This window comes from Homarus americanus, unplaced genomic scaffold (assembly GCF_018991925.1).
Source record: "Homarus americanus isolate GMGI-L3 unplaced genomic scaffold, GMGI_Hamer_2.0 scaffold367, whole genome shotgun sequence".
Lineage (NCBI taxonomy): Eukaryota > Metazoa > Arthropoda > Malacostraca > Decapoda > Nephropidae > Homarus > Homarus americanus.
In genome coordinates, this window is record NW_024743709.1 from 8974888 (window position 1) to 8997067 (window position 22180).

General features: G+C 45.6%; 1 protein-coding gene across 1 annotated transcript in view; it reads left to right on the forward strand.

Moving 5' to 3' along the window:
* The first annotated feature begins 3178 nt into the window (after positions 1 to 3178).
* The window catches only part of LOC121877416 (ADAMTS-like protein 4), a 53963-nt gene continuing 34961 nt past the window's right edge, over positions 3179 to 22180 (forward strand). The window contains exons 1-3 of the mRNA XM_042383174.1: positions 3179 to 3229; positions 4757 to 4859; positions 5473 to 5606. Coding sequence (XP_042239108.1) covers positions 5604 to 5606 — 3 coding nt within the window. The 5' untranslated portion in view covers positions 3179 to 3229; positions 4757 to 4859; positions 5473 to 5603. The remainder of the gene's footprint in view (positions 3230 to 4756; positions 4860 to 5472; positions 5607 to 22180) is intronic.

The window sequence follows — 22180 nt, forward strand, 5'->3', positions numbered from 1 at the left end:
CGTTTCTTTTGTGTTTCACCCCAAATGATTCGTTTGTTTCATGTTTCACCCCCAGATGATCCGTTTGTTTTGTGTTTCACCCCAGATGATTCGTTTGTTTTGTGTTTCACCTCAGATGATTCGTTTGTTTCATGTTTCATCCCAGATGATTCGTTTGTTTTGTGTTTCACCTCAGATGAATCGTTTGTTTTGTGTTTCATCCCAGAAGATTCGTTTGTTTCATGTTTCACCCCAGATTCGTTTGTTTCGTGTTTCACCAGGGACCAACTATCAACTTTTGTCACCTTGGGGCCTATTAAGACTGGGGTCCATTTGACTTGAAGCCATTATAAAGCACCAATATATCACGTGAGGAAAGAACTTGTGTGTTTAAATGACAGCTTGATGAACACCCAGGCATTGATTGACTACCAGAACCATTATTTTATCTTTGGTTTTTCCTTTATTCTTGTTAACCTTGAAAAGTTTGTGATTACCTCCAGTATCTTGAGGGGAGGGATGAGTTACCGAGACACTCACAGACGGTAATGAGGGTCTCTCTCTCTCTCTCTCTCTCTCTCTCTCTCCTGTTCAGTATGTACCCAAAGGTTAGGTTAGATTAAGTTTGCTTGGGTTAGGTTAGGTTAGCGTCAAGGTATTCAATCACCAGGTAAAATAACAATACTGGGGAGCCTAATCTTCAGGTAATACTATTCTTCGTGTCGGACAGAGGAGCACTGGAGGGAACTTAAATCAGTAGAGCTCCAGGTGGCAGGTGAAGAATGGCCTAAATGAAGGAGATATCTATTTATAGGAGCCTGACCAGCTAACAAGGTATAAAGGTAATTAGTGGGTTATTAAGAGGATTATTGAACACTGGAGGGTCATTAATTACTTAACCTGTTGTGTATTGTTCCTGTTAAGACTTATTACCATCAAGTCAAGTTTAATGGAAATAAATACAATGATCTAAGAGTTATATAAGGGGTTTATATATCATCGTAAAGGGGGGTAATTAATGGTTTGTTGGGGACCCATTGTTTGAGGGGTTGGGGGTGAAGGGGAGGTGAGGAGAGGTGAGTAACTGGGGTGCAGGTGAGGGGCGAGGAATGAAAAGTGAGGCTAAGGTGCAAGTGAGGAACTGGGTGCAGAGGTGAGGAACGCTGGGGTGGGGAAGTGGGGAACTGGGGTGCAAGTGGGGAGAACTGGGGGTGCAATGAGACTGGGGTGCCGTGGGAACTGGGGGGTGAGGAACTGGGGTACAAGTGGGAACTGGGGGTTTAAGTGGGGAACTGGGGTGCAAGTGAGGAACTGGGGTGAGTGGGGACTGGGGTGCAAATCAGGGAACTGGGGTGCAGAGTGAGGACTGGGGTGCAAGTGGGGAACTGGGGTGCAGTGGGGAACTGGGTGCAAGTGAGAACAGGGGTGCAAGGTGAGAACTGGGGTGCAAGTGAGGAACTGGGAGTGAGGAACTGGGAGGGGTGAGCAAGAAACTGAGGAGAGGGAGAGTGTGGGGAGCTAGGGTAGAGATCAAGAACATGGAAGGAGATGAAAAACAGGGGGGGGGGGGTAAGGAGACTGGGGGAAGTGAGAAGCTGAGGAATAAATGGGGTGAGGGGAGGATGAGAGCGACAATTACAAAGGTGTTTTATGCCCTAAAGAGAGACAGACAACAGAAGACTATATAATGGTCAAGGGAGGGAACTTACTTGTCTGGCTGGTTGGTGAGGCTGGTGTCATCACGTTGGCTTCCTCGTCTCGCTCATGAATACCTGCGTGATGAATAGTGTGAGTGAGTTAGTGGGGGAGATGATGTGAAGATTAGGCACCCCAACTTATTTTACTTGATGATTAAACCACCTAACCTAACCTAAACTGACCTAACCTAAACTAACTTAACCTAACCGAGCTAAACCTTAAACTGACCTAACCTAACCTAAACTAATCTAACATTACTTAAAGTACCGTAACCTAACGTAGCCTAACCTTACTTAAACTGACCTTCTAAATTAACCTCAACTAAACTAAACCAATCCGTGAGATAGCATTAAGGTCGTTAATCATACTGGAAGGTTAAATAAGCTAGGGTGTCTAATCTTCACATGGTTACATTAGGTTAGGTTACAATAGGTTAGATTAGGTTAAGTTCGGCTATTTAATCACCACGTGAATTAATCTGGGGTGCCTATTATTCATATGATCTGTGATTTTCGTTGATAATTAACTATTTTATTTCACAAATGAATTTTATCCCAAATTTACAAAAGTTAAGTAAATTTCCTGGCTGGTAAACTCAGACTAAACCCGTGAGCCAGGTCGGTGTGTTGGGGTAGCAGGAATACCTCAGGCAACACTCCTCGGAGCTGCGGTGATTGGCGGTATAATGAGAGAGAAATTTTTACTCATTGGCTGGCTGAAAAGAAACTGTGTGCTGATTGGTGGAGGATTAGCATACCAGCCGCCGAGTGGGAGTGATATTAGGGGTGTTTTTACCGTCGGGCTGCGGCTACACTCATGAAAAGACTGAGTGTTAATTGACTAATAGAAAATATAATCACTAGCTTCTGTGTATTAATTGCGGCCGAGAGTGAAGCTTACACGATATGTACTGAAGAGCTGTACGTGTATACTTATGATGTGATTATATACAAGTGATGTTTGGTGTATGTCTGGTGTTTTATTTATGTGATTAATATGCTCCAATGATGTGATAATACAGGCTGTTTGATGGTGATTATTTCAATGCTGTGTTTGTTTGGCATTGTCTGGTGTTTTTACTTGTTTGTGTCTTTGTTTTTATGCTGGTGCCCAGAAATATGATGTGAGATGACTTGTGTTAAAATTATTGAATGATCAGAATATGCTAATACACACACACACACACACACACACACACACACACACACACACACACACACACACACACACACACACACACACACACACACACACACCTCACCACATTCATCTCGTCCCTCACCATCTCAGCAGCTGTTTCCTCTCCATTACCATCTCACTAGCTAGGTCTCCCTCCCCCCTTCCTCCCTACCTACCTCACCACCTGTGTCTCCCTTCCTCCTCCCTCCCTCCCTCACCAGTTGTCTCCCTCCCTCACCAACTGTCTCTCTCCCTCAGGCGTGGGCGCGTTAGGACCAGAAGAAGGTCCTCCTCCAGGGAGCGAGGCGGAAGTCGCTGAGGCGGAAGTCGCTGTGTCGGACTCTACAAACGGTTCCAGCTGTGCAACACCCAGGTACGGCTCTGGGGAGGTCTGTGATGTGAGCAAATATGGCAGGGAGGGGGGGTTGTAGTGTGGGCAGGGCAAGGGAGTTCTAGTGTGGGCAGGGGCAGGGGTCCTAGTGTGGGCCCAGGGGGCAGGAGGAGGGTTCTAGTGTGGCAGTAGCAAGGAGGGTCTCTGGGTGTGAATGAGACAAGGGTTCTATGTGGGCAGGGGGAGCAGGGGGGTCTGGTGTGGGCGGGGGGCGGGGAGGGTGTAGTATGGGCAGGGCAGAGTCAGTGTGAGAGGCAGGGGCGTCCTAACCTTTTCTCCAGATAAGTTTGGTACATTTAGGTGGAATGCAGTCTAAATTTGCCTTTTGTGGCATGGGTTGGGATTAGGTAAACGTAGGTTTAATCAGGTTAGGTAAACGTTGGTTGAATTAGGTGGCTTAGGTTAGGTAAGGGTAGGATAGGATAGGTTAGGTTTGTTTAGGTTAGATAAGATAAGGTTAGGTTAGGTTAATTTAGTTGAGGTTACGTTACATTACGTTAGGTCAGGTTAAGTTAGGTTAGGTTAGGTCAGGTGGTAGAGAATCCAGCTCAACAACCGGTTGTCCTCGTACCTGTCACACGACACAAACATCACAGCTGATAACACAGGGATGCGTGTCGCCCTCATCTTGATCCTGTGTGACTGGTGATCGAACCCTGGCGTGTGTGTAACTCATGTCCAGCACATCCCGCGACGGAAAGATTACATCCTGACTTATCTTAACACATCACTGGCCCTGCGACCCCCTAGTGGCTTCTAATTGTCGCTGAGACTCAAGTACATTTGAATATCTGGGGCGTAAATATTGCGTCTTGTCTCCAGCCGCTAGACACTACACATGAATGCGTAATGGAGGTTATGTTGGTCAGGGTGAGGAGGTTTAGTGGTGGTGTAGGTGTAGTGGTGGTGTAGGTGTAGTGGTGGTGTAGTAGTGGTGTAGGTGGAGTGGTGGTGTAGTGGTGTGGGTGTAGTGGTGGTGTGGGTGTGGTGGTGGTGTAGTGGTGTGTAGGTGGAGTGTGGTGTGGGTGTGGTGGTGGTGTGTGGTGGTGTGGGTGGGTGGTGGTGTGGTGGTGGTGTGGGTGTGAGTGGTGGTGGTGGTGTAGGTGTAGTGTTGTTTATGGTGAGGAGGTGTAGTGTTGGTTATGATGAGAAGGAGGTGTAGTGGTGGTGTAGGCATAGTGGTGGTGTAGGTATAGTGGTGGTGTAGGTATAGTGGTGGTGTAGTTGTTGCTATGGTGTAGGTGTTTTTGTGGTGCAGGTGTAGTGGTAGTGTAGGTGTTGAAAGAGAATTGTAATGTGTTGGTTAAGGAGAGGATGAGGTGTAGTGTATTGGTGTAGATGTGATGGTGTTGGGTGTATTGGGAGTGTTATGGTGGATGTAAAGGTGGTGTAGATGTTGAGAGTGTTGGTGTAGAATGTATTTACGTAAGTGTTGCTATAAACTTAAGTGTTGATGGTGTTGCAGATGTGTAAAGTGTATTGACATGTGTTTTGGGGTTGGTGTTGCAGGTGTGTGGAGTCGGGTATTCAGACTTCAGGAGGGAGCAGTGTGCCTCCTTCAACAAGACGCCCTTCAACCGTCGCTTCTACACCTGGGAGCCGTACTATGACAGTATGTACACCTGTAATGTTACTATGACAGTATGTACACCTGTAATGTTACTATGACAGTATGTACACCTGTAATGTTACTATGACAGTATGTACACCTGTAATGTTACTATGACAGTATGTACACTTGTAATGTTACTATGACAGTATGTACACCTGTAATGTTACTATGACAGTATGTACACCTGTAATGTTACTATGACAGTATGTACACCTGTAATGATACTATGACAGTATGTACATCTGTAATGTTACTATGACTGTATGTACACCTGTAATGTTACTATGACAGTATGTACACCTGTAATGTTACTATGACTGTATGTACACCTGTAATGTTACTATGACAGTATGTACACCTGTAATGTTACTATGACAGTATGTACACCTGTAATGTTACTATGACAGTATGTACATCTGTAATGTTACTATGACAGTATGTACACCTGTAATGTTACTATGACAGTATGTACACCTGTAATGATACTATGACAGTATGTACACCTGTAATGTTACTATGACAGTATGTACACCTGTAATGTTACTATGCCAGTATGTACACCTGTAATGTTACTTTAACTTTAGGACTTATTCTACCCTCACTCTCCCCACAGCACCTGACTCCTGTGCCCTCAACTGCCGTGCTGTGGGCCTCAGCTTCTATGCCACACTCAACCAGACTGTGATTGATGGCACCCGCTGTGGCTCTTTGGACTCCAACCACATCTGCGTCGCCGGCAGGTGTATGGTGAGTACACACTTGACGTACTGGAGGTGGCAAATGTAGGGGTTGCAGGTGTATAATGAGTACTACACCAAAGGTACTGGAAGTGACAGGTGTTTAATGAATACTGCACCTGAAATCCTGGAGGTTGCAGTTGTAAATTGAATACCACACCTGAGGCACTGAAGGTGGCAGGTGTAGATGCGGCAGGTGTATATAGTAATTCGAATCTGAAACTGAACCATCCAAATGTGAATCAGTGTTGTTTCGTGGTTCAGTGGGTTAAACTACTCTCAGAACCCCATGAAGCCGATTCGAACCTCAACTGAAGACCAATGAAGGAGTTATTTCCTTCTGTAGTAGAATGTTGGCGAAGGAGAATGTCTTTAAGAAACCTTCAACGATGTTCTTTATTAGTGGAAAATTACCCTAAGAGAGAGAGACAGTACAGGTTAGAGGTGGCGAGGATTAGAAAGATAGAGAGGATTAAAGAGAGAAGATTAAAGAATGAAAGAGAGAAATTGAGACGATTAGAGGGAGAAAGAGAGGGGTGAAAGGGAGAGAGAAGGTAAAGAGAGAGAGAGAGAGAGAGAGAGAGAGAGACAATGTACACAGAAGCAGTATGTTTGTACACACTCCCACGGCCGTGTTGAGATTGTGTCCAGGTCGTCTCGGAGGGCACCCGGTGTAGACGAGACAGGTGTGGCTCTGTTCTTCCTCTGTGACGGTGAGACTGATGTTGTGTTACTTGATAATTAGTGTTGCTGGCCTTTGGTTAGTAACGCTGCCTTAACTGTTAATTAGTAACTTTATCTGTTGGCTATTAACGCTACCTTACCTGTTAATTAGTAATGTCACCTGTTGGTTAGTAACGCTACCTTTACCTGTTGGTTAATAACGCTACTTTACCTGTTGGTTAATAACGCTACTTTACCTGTTGGTTAATAACGCTACTTTACCTGTTGGTTAATAACGCTACTTTACCTGTTGGTTAATAACGCTACTTTACCTGTTGGTTAATAACGCTACTTTACCTGTTGGTTAGTACCGTTACCTTACCTGTCACTGCTCCACAACGAGACGTGTTATCCTATGCTTGCGTAAGGTGCCACGAAAATGGTCATCGCCAATGGTCCCTTTCTGGCCCAGGTTAGGTTAGATTACGTTACGGTACGTATCAAGTTTATTAACATACATCAATTTGATCTTTAATTATATTTAAAAACATTAAAATATGTTAAATGCATATATTTGGTCTCATAATTATATTCTAAAAGAATGAAATTAATCTTCGACTTGATAGTTTCGCGTTAAAATAATAAACTGTTTATATTAAGTCATTTACTGGTTGTTATTTGTGTACAGAAACTGGACGTCTCAGGTAAGAGGATCTCCACTAGTCATTTATCTTCTTCTCCGTCTCGCAAGACACCTTCCGCCACCACACCGTCTTCAATCACTCCTCCGGCCAACACCTTCTGAAATATCCGCGCGCGTGCGCACACACACACACACACACACACACACACACACACACACACACACACACTCATTCATTCACACCCTTCATTCATCTCTCACACGGTCTGCCTCTCCTCTTTGTGCCACCAACCATGCAACCATATGTCTTCTTGAGCGACTCCGTCTTCTGTCGTACGACCCGCTGGCCATAACGTCTGAATACGTATTCATTAATGCGACGATTCTACTCCTTTGAAGACGTGTGGTGTAGTCTGTAACTTTTTGAGGACGATCGGTTAACTTTTAAAACTTTGAGGACGATGGTTTAAGCTGAGGTATTAACCCTTTTGAGGACGATGGTTTAAGCTGATATAACCCTTTTGAGGACGATGGTTTGTTATAACTCTTTGAGGACGATGGTTTAAGCTGAGGTATTAACCCTTTTGAGGACGATGGTTTGTTATAACCCTTTGAGGACGATGGTTTAAGCTAAGGTATAACCCTTTGATGAAGGTTGTTTAAGCTTTAACCCTCCAAAGGCAATATTGTAAGCTATAATCCTCAAATCTTAAAGGGGTTAAACCATCAACCTCAAGGGAATAATGAGTTCTTGGTCCCACACCACGTCCTCCCGTCGTTCAACAGGTTATCTTCTCTCACAAGTCGTTTACTGTACTCCCCGTTCACATACCTGCCTGAGCTGTGCAAATATTCCCTTCATAGTTTCTTTATGAAGGCAGACTCACAGAGGTTATGAATTCCTTCCATTTGATGTGTCAGTATAATCAAATCCTCGTGCAGTTGTCATGCCAATCTCAGCAGGTGTCCTTTGAAACCTCACCTGCGTTACATTAAAATATTATAATAAAACGAGTTCCTTAAGGTTGCTCTGTTGAGATGTGGAGTCGTGTGTTCCTGGTCACAGTTTTGAGTTCGAGATTAACACAGTTTTTGAATCAGAATAGAATGACAAACGAAGCCTTAAACTGGGAGACATGGCGCTGATACACCCCGCATACTCGCGACACAGGTGTGATATCTACCTGAGCGGAATTAATGACACACGCAGCTGATAATCATTAATTAAGATATATGACAGGCTAGATGTCGCCTCAAACAACAGTTCAGGTGTACCGGATGGCTGTCAGGTGTAACTAACACAGCTTGACAATATTTCCACAAATTTTTAAACATTAACAAAGTTCTCCTGAGGACTTGTGGTTTGTTTTTATATAGTCCTTCTTTAATTTATTTGTGATAAAATACGAGAACACAGGAGCTATATTTCAGAACAGTATTTCCCAACCAACAGTGTCAGCCATTGGTCTTGCCAGAGGTCGACTGTACCGCGTCATCCACTAAGGCCATAAATATTCACACTAAGAAATTCCAGTTTAAGTATATAGCTAAGGTAGAAATTACAGGTACAGTAGTAATTCCCATAGGGTTATTGAATCATACAGGTGGTAGCTTAACCTCCCTGTCATGAGAGGAATGCGCCTCACCTGTCATGGACCTCGAGCTGCTTCATGACAACTCACACGCAAAGTATTGTGCCTGCAAAAGTGAGTCATCATGTCATAAAGCTAGATTACTTATGACACGGTGTCCCTATCCAGTCATGACACGGTGTCCTTATCCAGTCATGACACGGTGTCCCTATCCAGTCATGACACGGTGTCCTTATCGAGTCATGACACGGTGTCCTTATCCAGTCATGATACGGTGTCCTTATCGAGTCATGACACGGTGTCCTTATCCAGTCATGACACGGTGTCCTTATCCAGTCATGACACGGTGTCCTTATCCAGTCATGACACGGTGTCCTTATCCAGTCATGACACGGTGTCCCTATCCAGTCATGACACGGTGTCCTTATCCAGTCATGACACGGTGTCCCTATCCAGTCATGACACGGTGTCCTTATCGAGTCATGACACGGTGTCCTTATCCAGTCATGATACGGTGTCCTTATCGAGTCATGACACGGTGTCCTTATCCAGTCATGACACGGTGTCCTTATCCAGTCATGACACGGTGTCCTTATCCAGTCATGACACGGTGTCCTTATCCAGTCATGACACGGTGTCCCTATCCAGTCATGACACGGTGTCCCTATCCAGTCATGACATGGTGTCCTTCCTCGTTTACTTTGCACAGCTCATCATTTCTTGTAAACAATCTGACTGAAAATAATCGTTCGATATTTTAGATTTATTTATTTATCTATTTATTTAATACATAATCACATTGTAGGAGATTAAATACAGAATAGCAAGAACACTGTATTTTTCGACTGTAGTTTATGTTTTTGTTTGTCGTATCGTCGCCTACAGTTGGGTTTCAGTGTTATAATTTATATGTCATTTGCAAAATTTCTTCATTTATTTATATATTTGTTTGTTAGTTTAAGGAATGGAATAACATAATGTATTTGTTTTAATAGTCATCGGATTAATATGTGTGTTTATTAAAGTAATCGGATTTTGTATAGATTTCTATTGAGGTAATACGATTTTTTTTATTAAGTCAATCGGATTTTATAAGATTTTATTAAGGTTATCTATTCCCTTTTGTTTGTTTAAGCTCAAATAAATAAAAACTTGTGACTGAATGTTAATTTATACAATGACGTAAGTTTTAGTTCAATATTAAGGTTATTTTTTTTAAATAAGAATTAAAACAGCAGCTAAATAATCGGTTTATGTTTTGGGTTATAAATGTTAAGAGAATAAAAGACGTTTTCTTTACATTAAATTATTCGCGATGTTATATTAAGATAATCTGGTGTTACCTTTAAGCAAGGTTAAGATATAAGAGAATGTGACTGCGCTAAGATATCTGCATAATGTATTAGGTTAGTTTAATTAGGTTAGGTTAGGTTAGGTTTGATTGGGTTGGGTTGGGTTAAGTAGGTTAAAGGTAAAGTTAGGGTAAGTTAGGTTTGGTTAGGTTATTGGTTAAGTTAGATTGGGTTAGCTTAAGTAGATAAGAGGTTAAGTTAGTTTAAGTTACATTAGGTTAGGTTTGGTTATAAGTTAGGTTAGGTTATGGTTTAGGTTAGATTAGGTTAAATTAGACCAGGGCAGCACAACAATGGGCCGCTGAGCCACACAGCTGTACACGCGTCACTGGTTGATCACAGCTGACGTTTACTACACAACTTCTGACAACAAAAATAATGACCACGAGATGGTAACAGCTGTGTCGCTAGGGTAGGAGAAATAGTCAAAATTGGTCACGGTCATGTTGTGTGGTGGTGTTGTGTGGTAGTGTGTGGTAGTGTTGTGTGGTGGTGTTGTGTGGTGGTGGTGGTGTGTGGTAGTGTTGCGTGGTGGTGTTGTTGTTGTGGTGTTGTGTGTGGTGGTGTGGTGGTGGTGTGTGTGGTGGTGTTGTGTGGTAGTATTGTGTGGTGGTAGTGTGTGTGGTGGTGTTGTGTGGTGGTGGTGTGGTAGTGTTGCGTGGTGGTGATGCGTGGTGGTGTTGTGTGGTGGTGTTGTGTGGTGGTGTTGTGTGGTGGTGTGTGGTGGTGTTGTGTGGTGGTGGTGAGTGGTGGTGTTGTGTGGTGGTGGTGTTGTGTGGTGGTGTTGTGTGGTGGTGGTGGTGGTGTGTGGTAGTGTTGCGTGGTGGTGTTGTGTGGTGGTGGTGGTGGTGTGTGGTAGTTTTGCGTGGTGGTGTTGTGTGGTGGTGTTGTGTGGTAGTGTTGTGTGGTGGTGTTGTGTGGTGGTGTTGTGTTGTGATGGTGTGTGGTAGTGTTGGTGGTGGTGTGTGGTGGTGTTGGTGGTGTGGTGGTGGTGGTGTTGTGTGTAGTGTTGTGTGGTGGTGTTGTGGTGGTGTTGTGTGGTGGTGTTGTGTGGTGGTGTTTTGTGGTGGTGTGTGGTGGTGGTGGTGGTGTTGTGTGGTAGTGTTGTGTGGTAGTGTTATGTGGTAGTGTTGTGTGGTGAAATCAGTGTGATAATGTTGCGTGGTGGTGTTGTGTGGTAGTGTTGTGTGGTGGTGTTGTGTGGTGAAATTGTGTGGTGGTGTTGTGTGGTGGTGTGTGTGGTGGTGGTGTGTGGTAGTGTTGCGTGGCAGTGTTGTGGTAATGTTGTGTGGTGGTGTTGTGTGGTAGTGTTGTGTGGGTGAAATTGTGTGGTAATGTTGCGTGGTGGTGTTGTGTGGTAGTGTTGTGTGGTGGTGTTGTGTGGTGGTGTTATGTGGTAGTGTTGTGTGGTAGTGTTATGTGGTAGTGTTGTGTGGTGAAATTGTGTGGTAATGGTGCGTGGTGGTGTTGTGTGGTGGTGTTGTGTGGTGGTGTTGTGTGGTGGTGTTATGTGGTAGTGTTGTGCGGTGGTGTTGTGTGGTAGTGTTGCGTGGCAGTGTTGTGTGGTAATGTTGTGTGGTGGTGTTGTGTGGTAGTGTTGTGTGGTGGTGTTGTGTGGTGATGTTGTGTGGTAGTGTTGTGTGGTGAAATTGTGTGGTGGTGTTGTGTAATGATTTTAATTTTTTTACACTATTTTCTACAAATTAGTTACATTTGTATTCAGTTATTTACTCTTAAAATGTGTAAAAGACGTATTTGTACGTTTTCGCCACAAGAGGGTCCAGAAACGTCGTATATATCATCCACTTTACGTCTAACCTCCCCTGTGTGTTACGTTCAGTCATTTTCCACTCCCAGACCAACACACGCCTTTCCTTTGTTGAGTGATGGATGTTGGTAGCTCGTGAGGGATACTTCTCTTTTACCATGGGCGACTTGCTACTAAAATTCACAGATCACGTTAAGGAGTTTAGGATCCACGTATATTGGGTTGGTTAATACGAGAACAGCATTCTTTGTCTATCATAGTTAATTGTATGGTCGTCTTGTAATGGTAGTTGTGGTGGTCGTTTTGGTGGTAGTTGTGGTTGCGTTGGTGGGTGGTGGTGATGGTAGCAGGATAATAATAATAATAATAATAATAATAATAATAATAATAATAATAATAATAATAATAATAATAATAATAATAATCTACCCTAGTCTAGTGAGTGACTGATGACAAACTGAAATATCTCCCTGGTGCCCTCGACCCGCTCTCAGCACCCTACCCGCCCTGCACCCCGTAGCTCAAGCCCTCAGTACTCACCCTTATGAGTAGTTAGTTGGTGGTCTCCCTTCATTGCTACTGATAATTTGTATACCATTGATAAATCTGATTAATTAGATATCAACAGAGTTCTTACCTATGACTAGTAATTTGATATCAACAGACTTCGTGCCTGGGCTTTAAGCTACGCTGTGATTGGGAAGGAGGCAAGTTTGGGGTAATCTACGCGCCCGCGGGTAGGAAGCGCATTGATTGGTTCTTGCCCATCATGGTGACTGAAACAGTCCCATGAGCCGCCCCCATCCCACACCTGGAGCACCAATCTAAACTAACCTAACCTGATCTAACGTAACCTAACCTTACTTCACCTGACCTGACTTAACCACACCGCACCACACCAGACCTCACCACACCTAACCCAAGAGACAGTGTCAGTGGGCGGGACAACAGGTAACAAGGGTAATTCTGCCCGCATGAGTGTGGGTCCTACATTATACCTGACAGGAGTATGACCAGGTGTGGCCCTCTGTGTGCGTCTGGCAGGTGAAGGTGCCCGCCAGGCGATAAAGACAACGTCTCCACAACACTGTTGCTTTTAAAACTGAAATTAAAACCTGCATTTGCAGCACCACGAAACTCGACTTTATTGTCGGGTCATGAATTGACAAGAACTCGCAATAAGAATAATTAATCACTGATGTAAAAGCCATGATGGGAATAATTAGCTTGACTTGTGAGGTCTGAGGCAAGAAGCGAGTGTGCTGGACCCACCTCCTGCACGCCGCTCCTCCTAGTACAAATTACACCTCACGACTCCCCACCCTGCCACCGTCCCCACACGCATTGATAAATCTCATGCCAGGAAAAAACATTTATAACAAACACTAAGAGAAAATCGCCAATAAAATTGTACTTGGCTTTGATTCTAACGGTGTCGGGGCAAGAAGATGCTGCGGGGAGGGTCATATGGGCGGCGAGTCCTTGTGTGTACCTGCGGGTATCCTGCCGTACCCGAGGCCCGCCAGCAGCCGCATCTCGGGATGATGTACTCGACCGAGACCCCAAAAAACTGGTCATTCCTGAATCTCGGGGTCTGCCTGGCCCGTAAGGTGTTATTTGGAACGCTTAAGAAGTGTATTAGAATTTGTCCTCACCCACTTCACCTTCCCCCTCCCTCCCATCCTCCCTTCCCCCAAACAGCCCTCCCTTCTCCCAACCCGTGTCTCCCCTCACCCCTTCTCACCCGTTTTGGCTCCCCTCCCCCCTACCCTCTCTTAATCCCCCTCCCCCACCACCAGCCTGGCGCTGCATGTCTGTTGGAGTGGCTTGCATTGTTCTGCCCACCGAGATATTGGTGATTTGCTAAAACAGATTCCCTCACCCATCTCTCTCTCATTTAAGATAACATACACCCTAGGCCATGTAGATACTCGGATGAAGTGATGTAATACGGAACATTTTTGTAGCCGTCAGTATAATACAGTGTGGCGGGTACAGTGAGATAAAATTTCTCTTGATGATTAAACAACGTAACGTAACCCAACCCAACCCAACCCAACCCCTCCAGGTTGGGTGTTTAATTATCAGGAGAAATAAGCTGTGGGAGAAGGCTAATCTTCGAATGATCCCAAATCCCATCTTCCATTATGCCGTATGTTACACGCTAATACTGGTGATGACTGTCGTACCTGACATTACCGAGCACCTCGTCTCTCGTCCTCATGCATCATCATGTACAGGATGCGACAGATTCCGGGCTGGTCACTGTCTAGTCGGGTATATCCTGGTGGTGGCTGGGGGAACCTCAGGGAACTACAAGAGAACCTCATTTACGAGTCACCGTCCTCCAGAGTGCCTGGCCAGGTGTCAGGTGTGTCGGAATAGCGTCAGGTGTGTAAACGTATGACATTTCACCTGCATGAATCACTGGCAAGGAGCGCCATGCTTGTTGTCTGTTCCAGTGTGAAGGAAGTTGGTGGGTGTCGGGGTTGTCTCAGGGGTCATGACCTCCTTCCACCAGACGCACACCACGTCTTGTTGATTGTCAAGGGTCATGAGACATCTGGATCTGCTGGACGTCCATGTGAACCCCTGCCAAGTGTGAGATGCGGCCACGAGAGATACTGTATTGTTCTCTGTAAAACCTGATGCTCAGACCGGCGGGGGGGTCAGCATCACTCAGGTAATGTGTCTCCTAAACGTTGAAATTCTCCTCCAGGTTGACAGATCTCTTTTCTTCGAAGTATAATGACTTTCTTATTGGCCTTCAGCAGCCTCTGGGAAAGTTAATAATACCATTAATTGAACCTTTCCAGCGGTCATCAGTTTCTTAACGTTGTCTCCATGACAGTGTGTTCAAGTTGCCAATGAACCAACAGGCTGCTTCACTGACCACCGAGCCTGCGCGCCACGTCACGCCGGTAGGGAGGAGTGTGCAGTCATCCGCGAAGGCACACGATACTCTTGGCAAAAACTAGTGTAGGTCACTAATGATATCCCACAAGATTAGACAAAATGCCGATCTTTGTTGTGCAGCGGCTTCTTCTGCTGGGTAGTGCCTCAGGAGGTTAGTCCATTTATTGTGACGCTGAGTGGTGGTCATCCAAGGAGGTGAGGGTGACCAAGTGGTATGCGTAGCTCGCCTTGCAGGACTCCGGTGTATTGTCCCTTGAGGAGGTTCTCATGCCGTGCGTGTTAGGGTTCCATCCTGTTGTCGGGTGCATCTCGCCAATCAGGAGACAATGTAGTGGAGTAGATACTGTTGTTGAACCTCTCTCTCTCTCTCTCTCTCTCTCTCTCTCTCTCTCTCTCTAATTTTAAGAGCGATTACAGATGGAGTGGATGTGTGAGAGGATAGGGATGAAGAGGGATGAGGTGAGGGAGGTGTGGAGTGGAGGGTGTGGGTGGGAGGAGAGCGTGGGTGGAGGAAGGCGTGTGGGTGGAGGAGAGCGTGGGTGGAGGGAGAGCGTGGGTGGAGGAGAGTGTGGAGGTGGAGGAGAGTGTGGGTGGAGGAGGCGTGGTGGAGGGCGTGGGTGGAGGAGAGCGTGGGTGGAGGAGAGTGTGGGTGGAGGAGAGCGTGGGTGGAGGAGAGTGTGGGTGGAGGAGAGCGTGGGAGAGGGAGAGTGAGGGAAAGTGTGGGTGAGGGTGAGGGAAAGTAGTGGGTAAGAACAGAGAAGTTGTGAACATATAGTTGAGGAGAGAGGAAGGAGGAGGGCGTGTAGGCGTGTGTTGGAGGGGGCAGGTTGCACATGAAGGCGGGGTAGGGTGGGAGGGCGTCCTGTAGGTGTGTGGGTGGGTGGTCGCCTTGTGTCATGCGCCAGAATAGTGTAGCAGGTAAGGTTTGAGGGAAGCTGAGGATGGCGCCTCTAGTCTGCACGCCACATGTACACCACCGCCACCCACATGTACATGACCGCCACCCACATGTACATGACCGCCACCCACATGTACACCACCGCCACCCACATGTACACCACCACCCACATGTACACCTCCCACTCAAATGTACACTTGTGCCACCCACATTTCCCACCGCCACCCCACATGTACACCGCCTCCTCCAAATGTACATGACCACCACCCACATGTACATGACCACCTACATGTACACCACCGCCACCCCACATGTGCACACACCGCCACCCACATGTACATGACCGCCACCCACATGTACATGACCGCCACCCACATGTACATGACCGCCACCCACTGGTACACAGCCACCATCCTCATGTACACCACCATCCGCTTGTACACCGCCACCACGCCTCGTGTACATGCGAGAGGGCCAAGATGGACTGAGGGAGGGCGTGTGGCGAGGCGTGACTGAGGGAGGGCGTGTGACCAGGCGTGGGTGAGGGAGGGCGTGGTGGTTATCAGTTATCACACTTGCAGGCCGCCGCCTCTTGACGGATGAGTGTGAAGCATCAACTGCCACACGCACGCCCACGCCGACTGTGTGTGTGTGTGGCGCGACCCCTTTGACACACAATTCGGCACTCCAGTATGTATGTGTGTGTGTGTGTGTGTGGAGAGAGAGAGAACACACGACCAGTTAAATCCTTACCTGATCTGCCTTTGTATGACCTCCCCTTCCACACACACTGTTTCTTCCCCTCCACATCCCCTCTCCTCCCTTTCCACTTCCACACCCTCTCCCCTTCCTCTTCCACACCCTCTCCCCTTCTCCTTCCATACCCTTTCCCTTCCCCACCCACTCCCCTTCCCCTCTTCCCACATCCTCTTCCACACCCCCTTCCCTTCCTTTCCACACCCTCCCACCCCCCAACCTTCACTGAAACACTCACCCAATATAACCCCAAGAGACAAGATTTTTTTCAACCTTTCCCTCTAAGACTAAAAACAAAATAAGTTAAAGAAGTACCAGTGGTGTTGGAGGTGGAAGTCAGGACCACTAGTCACTCTTCACGCCGCCTCAGACTCCCTACTGCTTCTCTACCCAAAGATGGTGATGTAGCGTCTCATTTGGGTGTCTTTTGGAGGGGGGGGGGCTCGTAACAGTACATTCGTCAATTGGTGGTAATAGTAGTAGTAGTAGTAGTAGTAGTAGTAGTAGTAGTAGTAAATCGGAATAAGTCAAATTAATTATGAATTTTTAGTAGGTTGGGTTAAGTTTTAGGTTAGGTTAAATTAGGTTAGGTTAGGTTTATGAGTAGAATTTACCCCAAAGTAAGAAATTATTGGCGAACTATAATAAAAAAAAACATGTATTAAAGTCATATGTTTTCATGTTGCTTGTAATGTCTTAAGAACTGATGTCTGCCGGACCAGCTGAGTTGATAATTATTAAAACAAACAACAAAGTCTTTTATTAATTTAGTTTCTCTCTCTTCTTCATCTTCCAATTACGATCATCACCTGTAAAGAAAATATTTGTGTAAGTGATAAATGGAATTGGGAGAGAGGATATAATTAGAATGACAGAGGCTTACTGTAAACTGATGATGTGATGTGTGTTCAGTTTATTGGCTGATAGATGGCGCTTGTGTGTTATGGGTGGAGGGAAGGGAGGGAGGGAGGGTGTATTAAGAGTGGAGGGGAAGGGAGGGTGGGTATGTTATGGGTGGAGGACGGGGAGGGTGGTTGTGTCATGAGTGGAGGGAGGGGAGGGTGAGTGTGTCATGAGTGGAGGGTGGGTGTGGTGGTGGGTGTGGTGGTGGTGGTGGTGGTGGTGATGATCCGCCATAAGCCAGTAATCTCTCAGTCACGGTCACACTTCAGCTCCCAATATTCCGTCGGTACTCGCCTTTGTACATTTGGACAGTGAAAAATATTACTTTTAACTCTAAATTGGTGTGGATATTGAGCTCGGTATATTTCAATATGTGTGTGACATTTTGTAACAGTGTGTGTGTGTGTGTGTCCTAGCTGGGGGTACCCGGTATGTCCCGAGTTTGTTCTATGTTAAAAGCCGTGGTGGTGTACAGAAGGGCCTACTGTTAGTTGGGTGGGCCGAATCCCCGCTTCCAATTTAGACATTCGTGAACCTTCTTTGGGCTATTTACATAATCCCCCCAAATTCTATCTTTCTGGTAAATGTAATATATATTGTACTTGTTAAAGCAGTAGAGTATAAACTTATATAGTAAATTTGCTGAATAAATCGATCGATATATATCTCTGTCTATAGATCGAGGTACACCTATGTATTTGTCTGGGATACAGACGTACCTCCATGTCAATACGGAGTGAGAACCAGATGGCGTTCATGTTATTGATCTTGTACGATAATTTTTAATTTTATTTCCTTGTTTTCCATGTTTTGGGGTTAGTTGCCCGTTTTAATGGTGTTTGGGGTTATATTATGGATGTTTTATATTATATTGGGGTTTGTAAATCATTGGGTTGGTAGGAGGATGTTTCTGTGAGCTTTAGTGCTTGTACGGATGTTTTACTACGTAGGGGTGTGGACGGGGAAGAAAATAATGTTATAGTACTGTATGGACTCCTGGCACTCTCTCCCCTCCTGGATCAACTCCCCCCCGAAATTTCACCTTCTTTACACTTCTGAGGTTTCAGTTGTTTATCTTCAAAACTGTAGCTGTGTATAGTAAAAACAGATAAACAGGTTTCGAGTAAACTATTGGTGTAAGAAGCATACCAATCGACGGAGAATTGAAAATAGGAAATGGGAAAACCCTTTTCTCAAATTCGCATATTTGGTGCTTACGTGGGGGGGGGGGGGTGATCGATAGGTTACGACATTTGCTGCCTATCCTAATGATCGTTGTTTTGAGCCCTAGCCACCCCCAGTCCCCACCCAACTGTGAATGGGTCCCTAAATCTGCAGTTAAAGAAGTGAAGGTGGTCGAGTGCTGTATCGGCCACACTACCTCAATGAGTATCGAAGGATTAGTATTCAGTGTGTTGTATCCACACTGCCCCTAAACTGACCATAAGGCATGTGTGACCCACATTCACATTCAATAAGGTTTTTGAATAAGCCTAGAGGATATCGTGTCTATTTTAAATGGAATATTAATGTTGGATTTTAACAGAATATAATATTTTTAGCACGTGGATGAGAGAAAACGTTGTCCGGCTTACTGTGAGTTTGCTGATGGTGTGGCTGTGTGAGGGAAGATTTGCTGGCAGAGAACAGGAGAATTATTCCCAGTTGACTAAATAAACAAGAACCTTTATGATGATATAGATACGGTAATAGGGATATTTCAGGACTGGATTTATTACTGTCTGTGACCCAGAACTTTCAGACGTTTTACACTCGGGAGTTTATTGGTCATATGAGGACATGGGTACTACACGGGACACGAGCACTACACGGGACACGAGCACTACACGGGACGCGAGCACTACACGGGACGCGAGCACTACACGGGACACGAGCACTACACGGGACACGAGCACTACACGGGACACGAGCACTACACGGGACAAGAGCACTACACACTACACAGGGCAGAGCACTACACGGACACGGCACTACACGGGACACGAGCACTACACGGACACACAAGCACTACACGGCACACAGCACTACACGGGACACAGGCACTACACGGGACACGAGCATGGGACACGAGCACTACACTACACGGGACACGAGCACTACACGGGACACAGGCACTACACACACGCACTACACGGGACACGGCACTACAGGACACGGCGATGCATGGGACACGAGCACTACACGGACACAGAGCACTACACGGGACACGAGCAGCACTACAGGACACAGGCACTACACGACACGGGACACAGGCACTACACGGGACACGAACACGGGACTGGCACTACACGGGACACACGGGACACAGGCACTACACGGGACACGAGCCATTCATCATGGATGGAAGGTTCCCCAGGCCGGTGTGTCTAGCGAGGAGATACCGCTTTCCTGGGGTGTAAACTGAGATTGGCTGATCGTTTGGTTAATGGATTGGTTGATGGGTAGATTGGGTGATTGATTGGTTGAGTGTTGGATCGGTTGAGTGATGGATCAGTTTGATGGGATTGTTGAGTGATGTGAGTGATGAGTGGATTGGTTGATGATATTGATTGTGGATTGGATGATACATTAATGGATGATACATTAATAGATTGATTGGTGGATTGGATGATACATTAATAGATTGATTGGTGGATTGAATGATACATTAATAGATTGATTGGTGGATTGGATGATACATTAATGGATTGAAAATTGTATATAAACATAACTCAAAACAATATGGATCACATAAAATATATTACAGTTTTACTTAAAAAAAATCACACTGAATTAAACAGGTAATGATACGACCTGAATGTGCATTGAGAAGAAGAAGAAATATGACAATAATTAATTTAAGAAACTAAAACGTAATTAACATCCAGTAATTAAAGCATTTGTATCTAATTAAAAAAAAATAAGAAATAACAAAATTAATGAGAATGAATAATAAAACAAGAATGGAAATGAAATGAATAGAAGAGGAATACAAAAGTAGACGAAGATAAAGATAGGAAATGAGAGAGGGGCGATAAATTACCTGTGTATTGCACCCGTGAGCCGAGGGTGAGAGTGAGGGAGTGTTTGGGTCGAAGGGAGAGTGAATGAATACAACAACACAACTCCTCACCAACACACCTCAACCCACAACTCCCTCAACACAGCACAACTCCCTCACCCCACACCACCACCAACACCACACCAACACCCTCACCAACACCTCACCAACACACTCCTCACCAACACAACTCCCTCACCAACACACACACTCCCTCACCAACACACTCACCAACACACCTCACCTCACCCTCACACTCACCCTCACCAACACATCTCACCAACACACCCCTCACCAACACACCCCCTCAACAACACCCCCTCACCAACCACACTCCCAACACTGCTCCCCTCACCAAACACTCCCTCACCAACACAACCTCCCTCCACACACACCCTCACCAACACCTCACCAACACACTCCTCCCACACACTCACTACCACACCCTCCCACCAACACAACCACACACACACCCTCACCAACACACACCTCCCACACACACCCTCCCTCACCAACACACTCACACACTCCTCACCAAACACACCCTCCCACCAACACACACCCTCACCACACACACTCCCTCACCAACAACACACCACACACTCCCTCACACACACACCACTCCCTCACCAACCACACTCCTACACTCACCACCACACCTCCCTCACCAACACACTCCCTCACCCACACCTCACCAACCCTCACCAACCTCCCTCACCAACACACTCCCTCACCAACACACTCCTCACCAACCACACCTCCCATTGTCTCCCACACACTCCTACACTCACAACCTCACCCCCTCCCAAACACCTCACCAGCTTACACCTCACCAACACACACTCACCACACCCCTTCCACCAACACAGCCCAACCCTCACCTCCCAACACACCTCCTCACCAACACACTCTCACCAACACAACTCCTCACCAACACACTCCCTCACCAACACACTCCCTCGCTACCTCTGTGTCAACTCATTCTCTTGTGTTGACTAATTCCCTATCTATCCCCAGTATTCTAATTATTCTTTCGTTGTTTAATTACGTAATTACCGATTCAACATATTTTCCTTCTCCTTATCCATTACTCCTTTCTCAATCTCCCCTCTTCCTTGTTTCGCTATTTTCCCATCTTGTTTAGTCTATACTGTACCTGTGTTTTGGTTTCATTCACCACACACCTGAGTCGACCCAACACAGGTATGAGAAACTTTCGCCAATGGATGATTCTTAGCAACCCCTCGTGTGTGTGTGTGTGTGGTGTGTGTGTGTGTGTGTGTGTGTGTGTGTGTGTGTGTTCCTTAGCTCTGATACCCCAACTATGTTCAGCATATATATACAATCCTCCCACACTGCCTTCCTTCATCAACCCTCTCCTCCCCCTCTCCTGGTCGTAATTTATATTCTTTTCTACATTGCCGATACATAATTTGTGTTTGCTCCACCCTGTTAGTTTCTTGGTGATGTATGGTGTACCTCGCAGCTGTTGTCAGGGTCCGAGGTGGTTATTGAATCACCTGGGTGTCATATTTACAGTTTTGACCTCTCTAGATCACCACCACGCCAGGCCATTATTGTGATGTATTAAAACAGCAATATTGACATTACGTCCTGCTCACCCATACCTCCTGTGACGATAAACTTCTAAGTAAACAAGTTTTGTAAATGACTCCCTGCAACGTAAAAGATAAACACATACATTAATACAGGTTGTTAGGGAGTTTATTTACGTTGTCGTGATGTCTTTTGAAGTAAATGATAAACACTCCCATGACTGTATATGTTTCTGAACGCCTTATATATATATACCATGAAATATACTGAGAATTTTATGAATGACCTGAAGATTAGACACGCCCGGCTTCTTCACCTGATGATTAACCACCCTAATGCTACCTGAGGGCTTAGGTTAGTTTAGGTTAGTATTACAGTGAAATAAGTTGGGGTGTCTAATTTTCAGGTGATCTAACATGGACACCTGTACGTTTTCGTCCCCTTCATCAGGTTAATGATTTCCTGTTGCTCACTG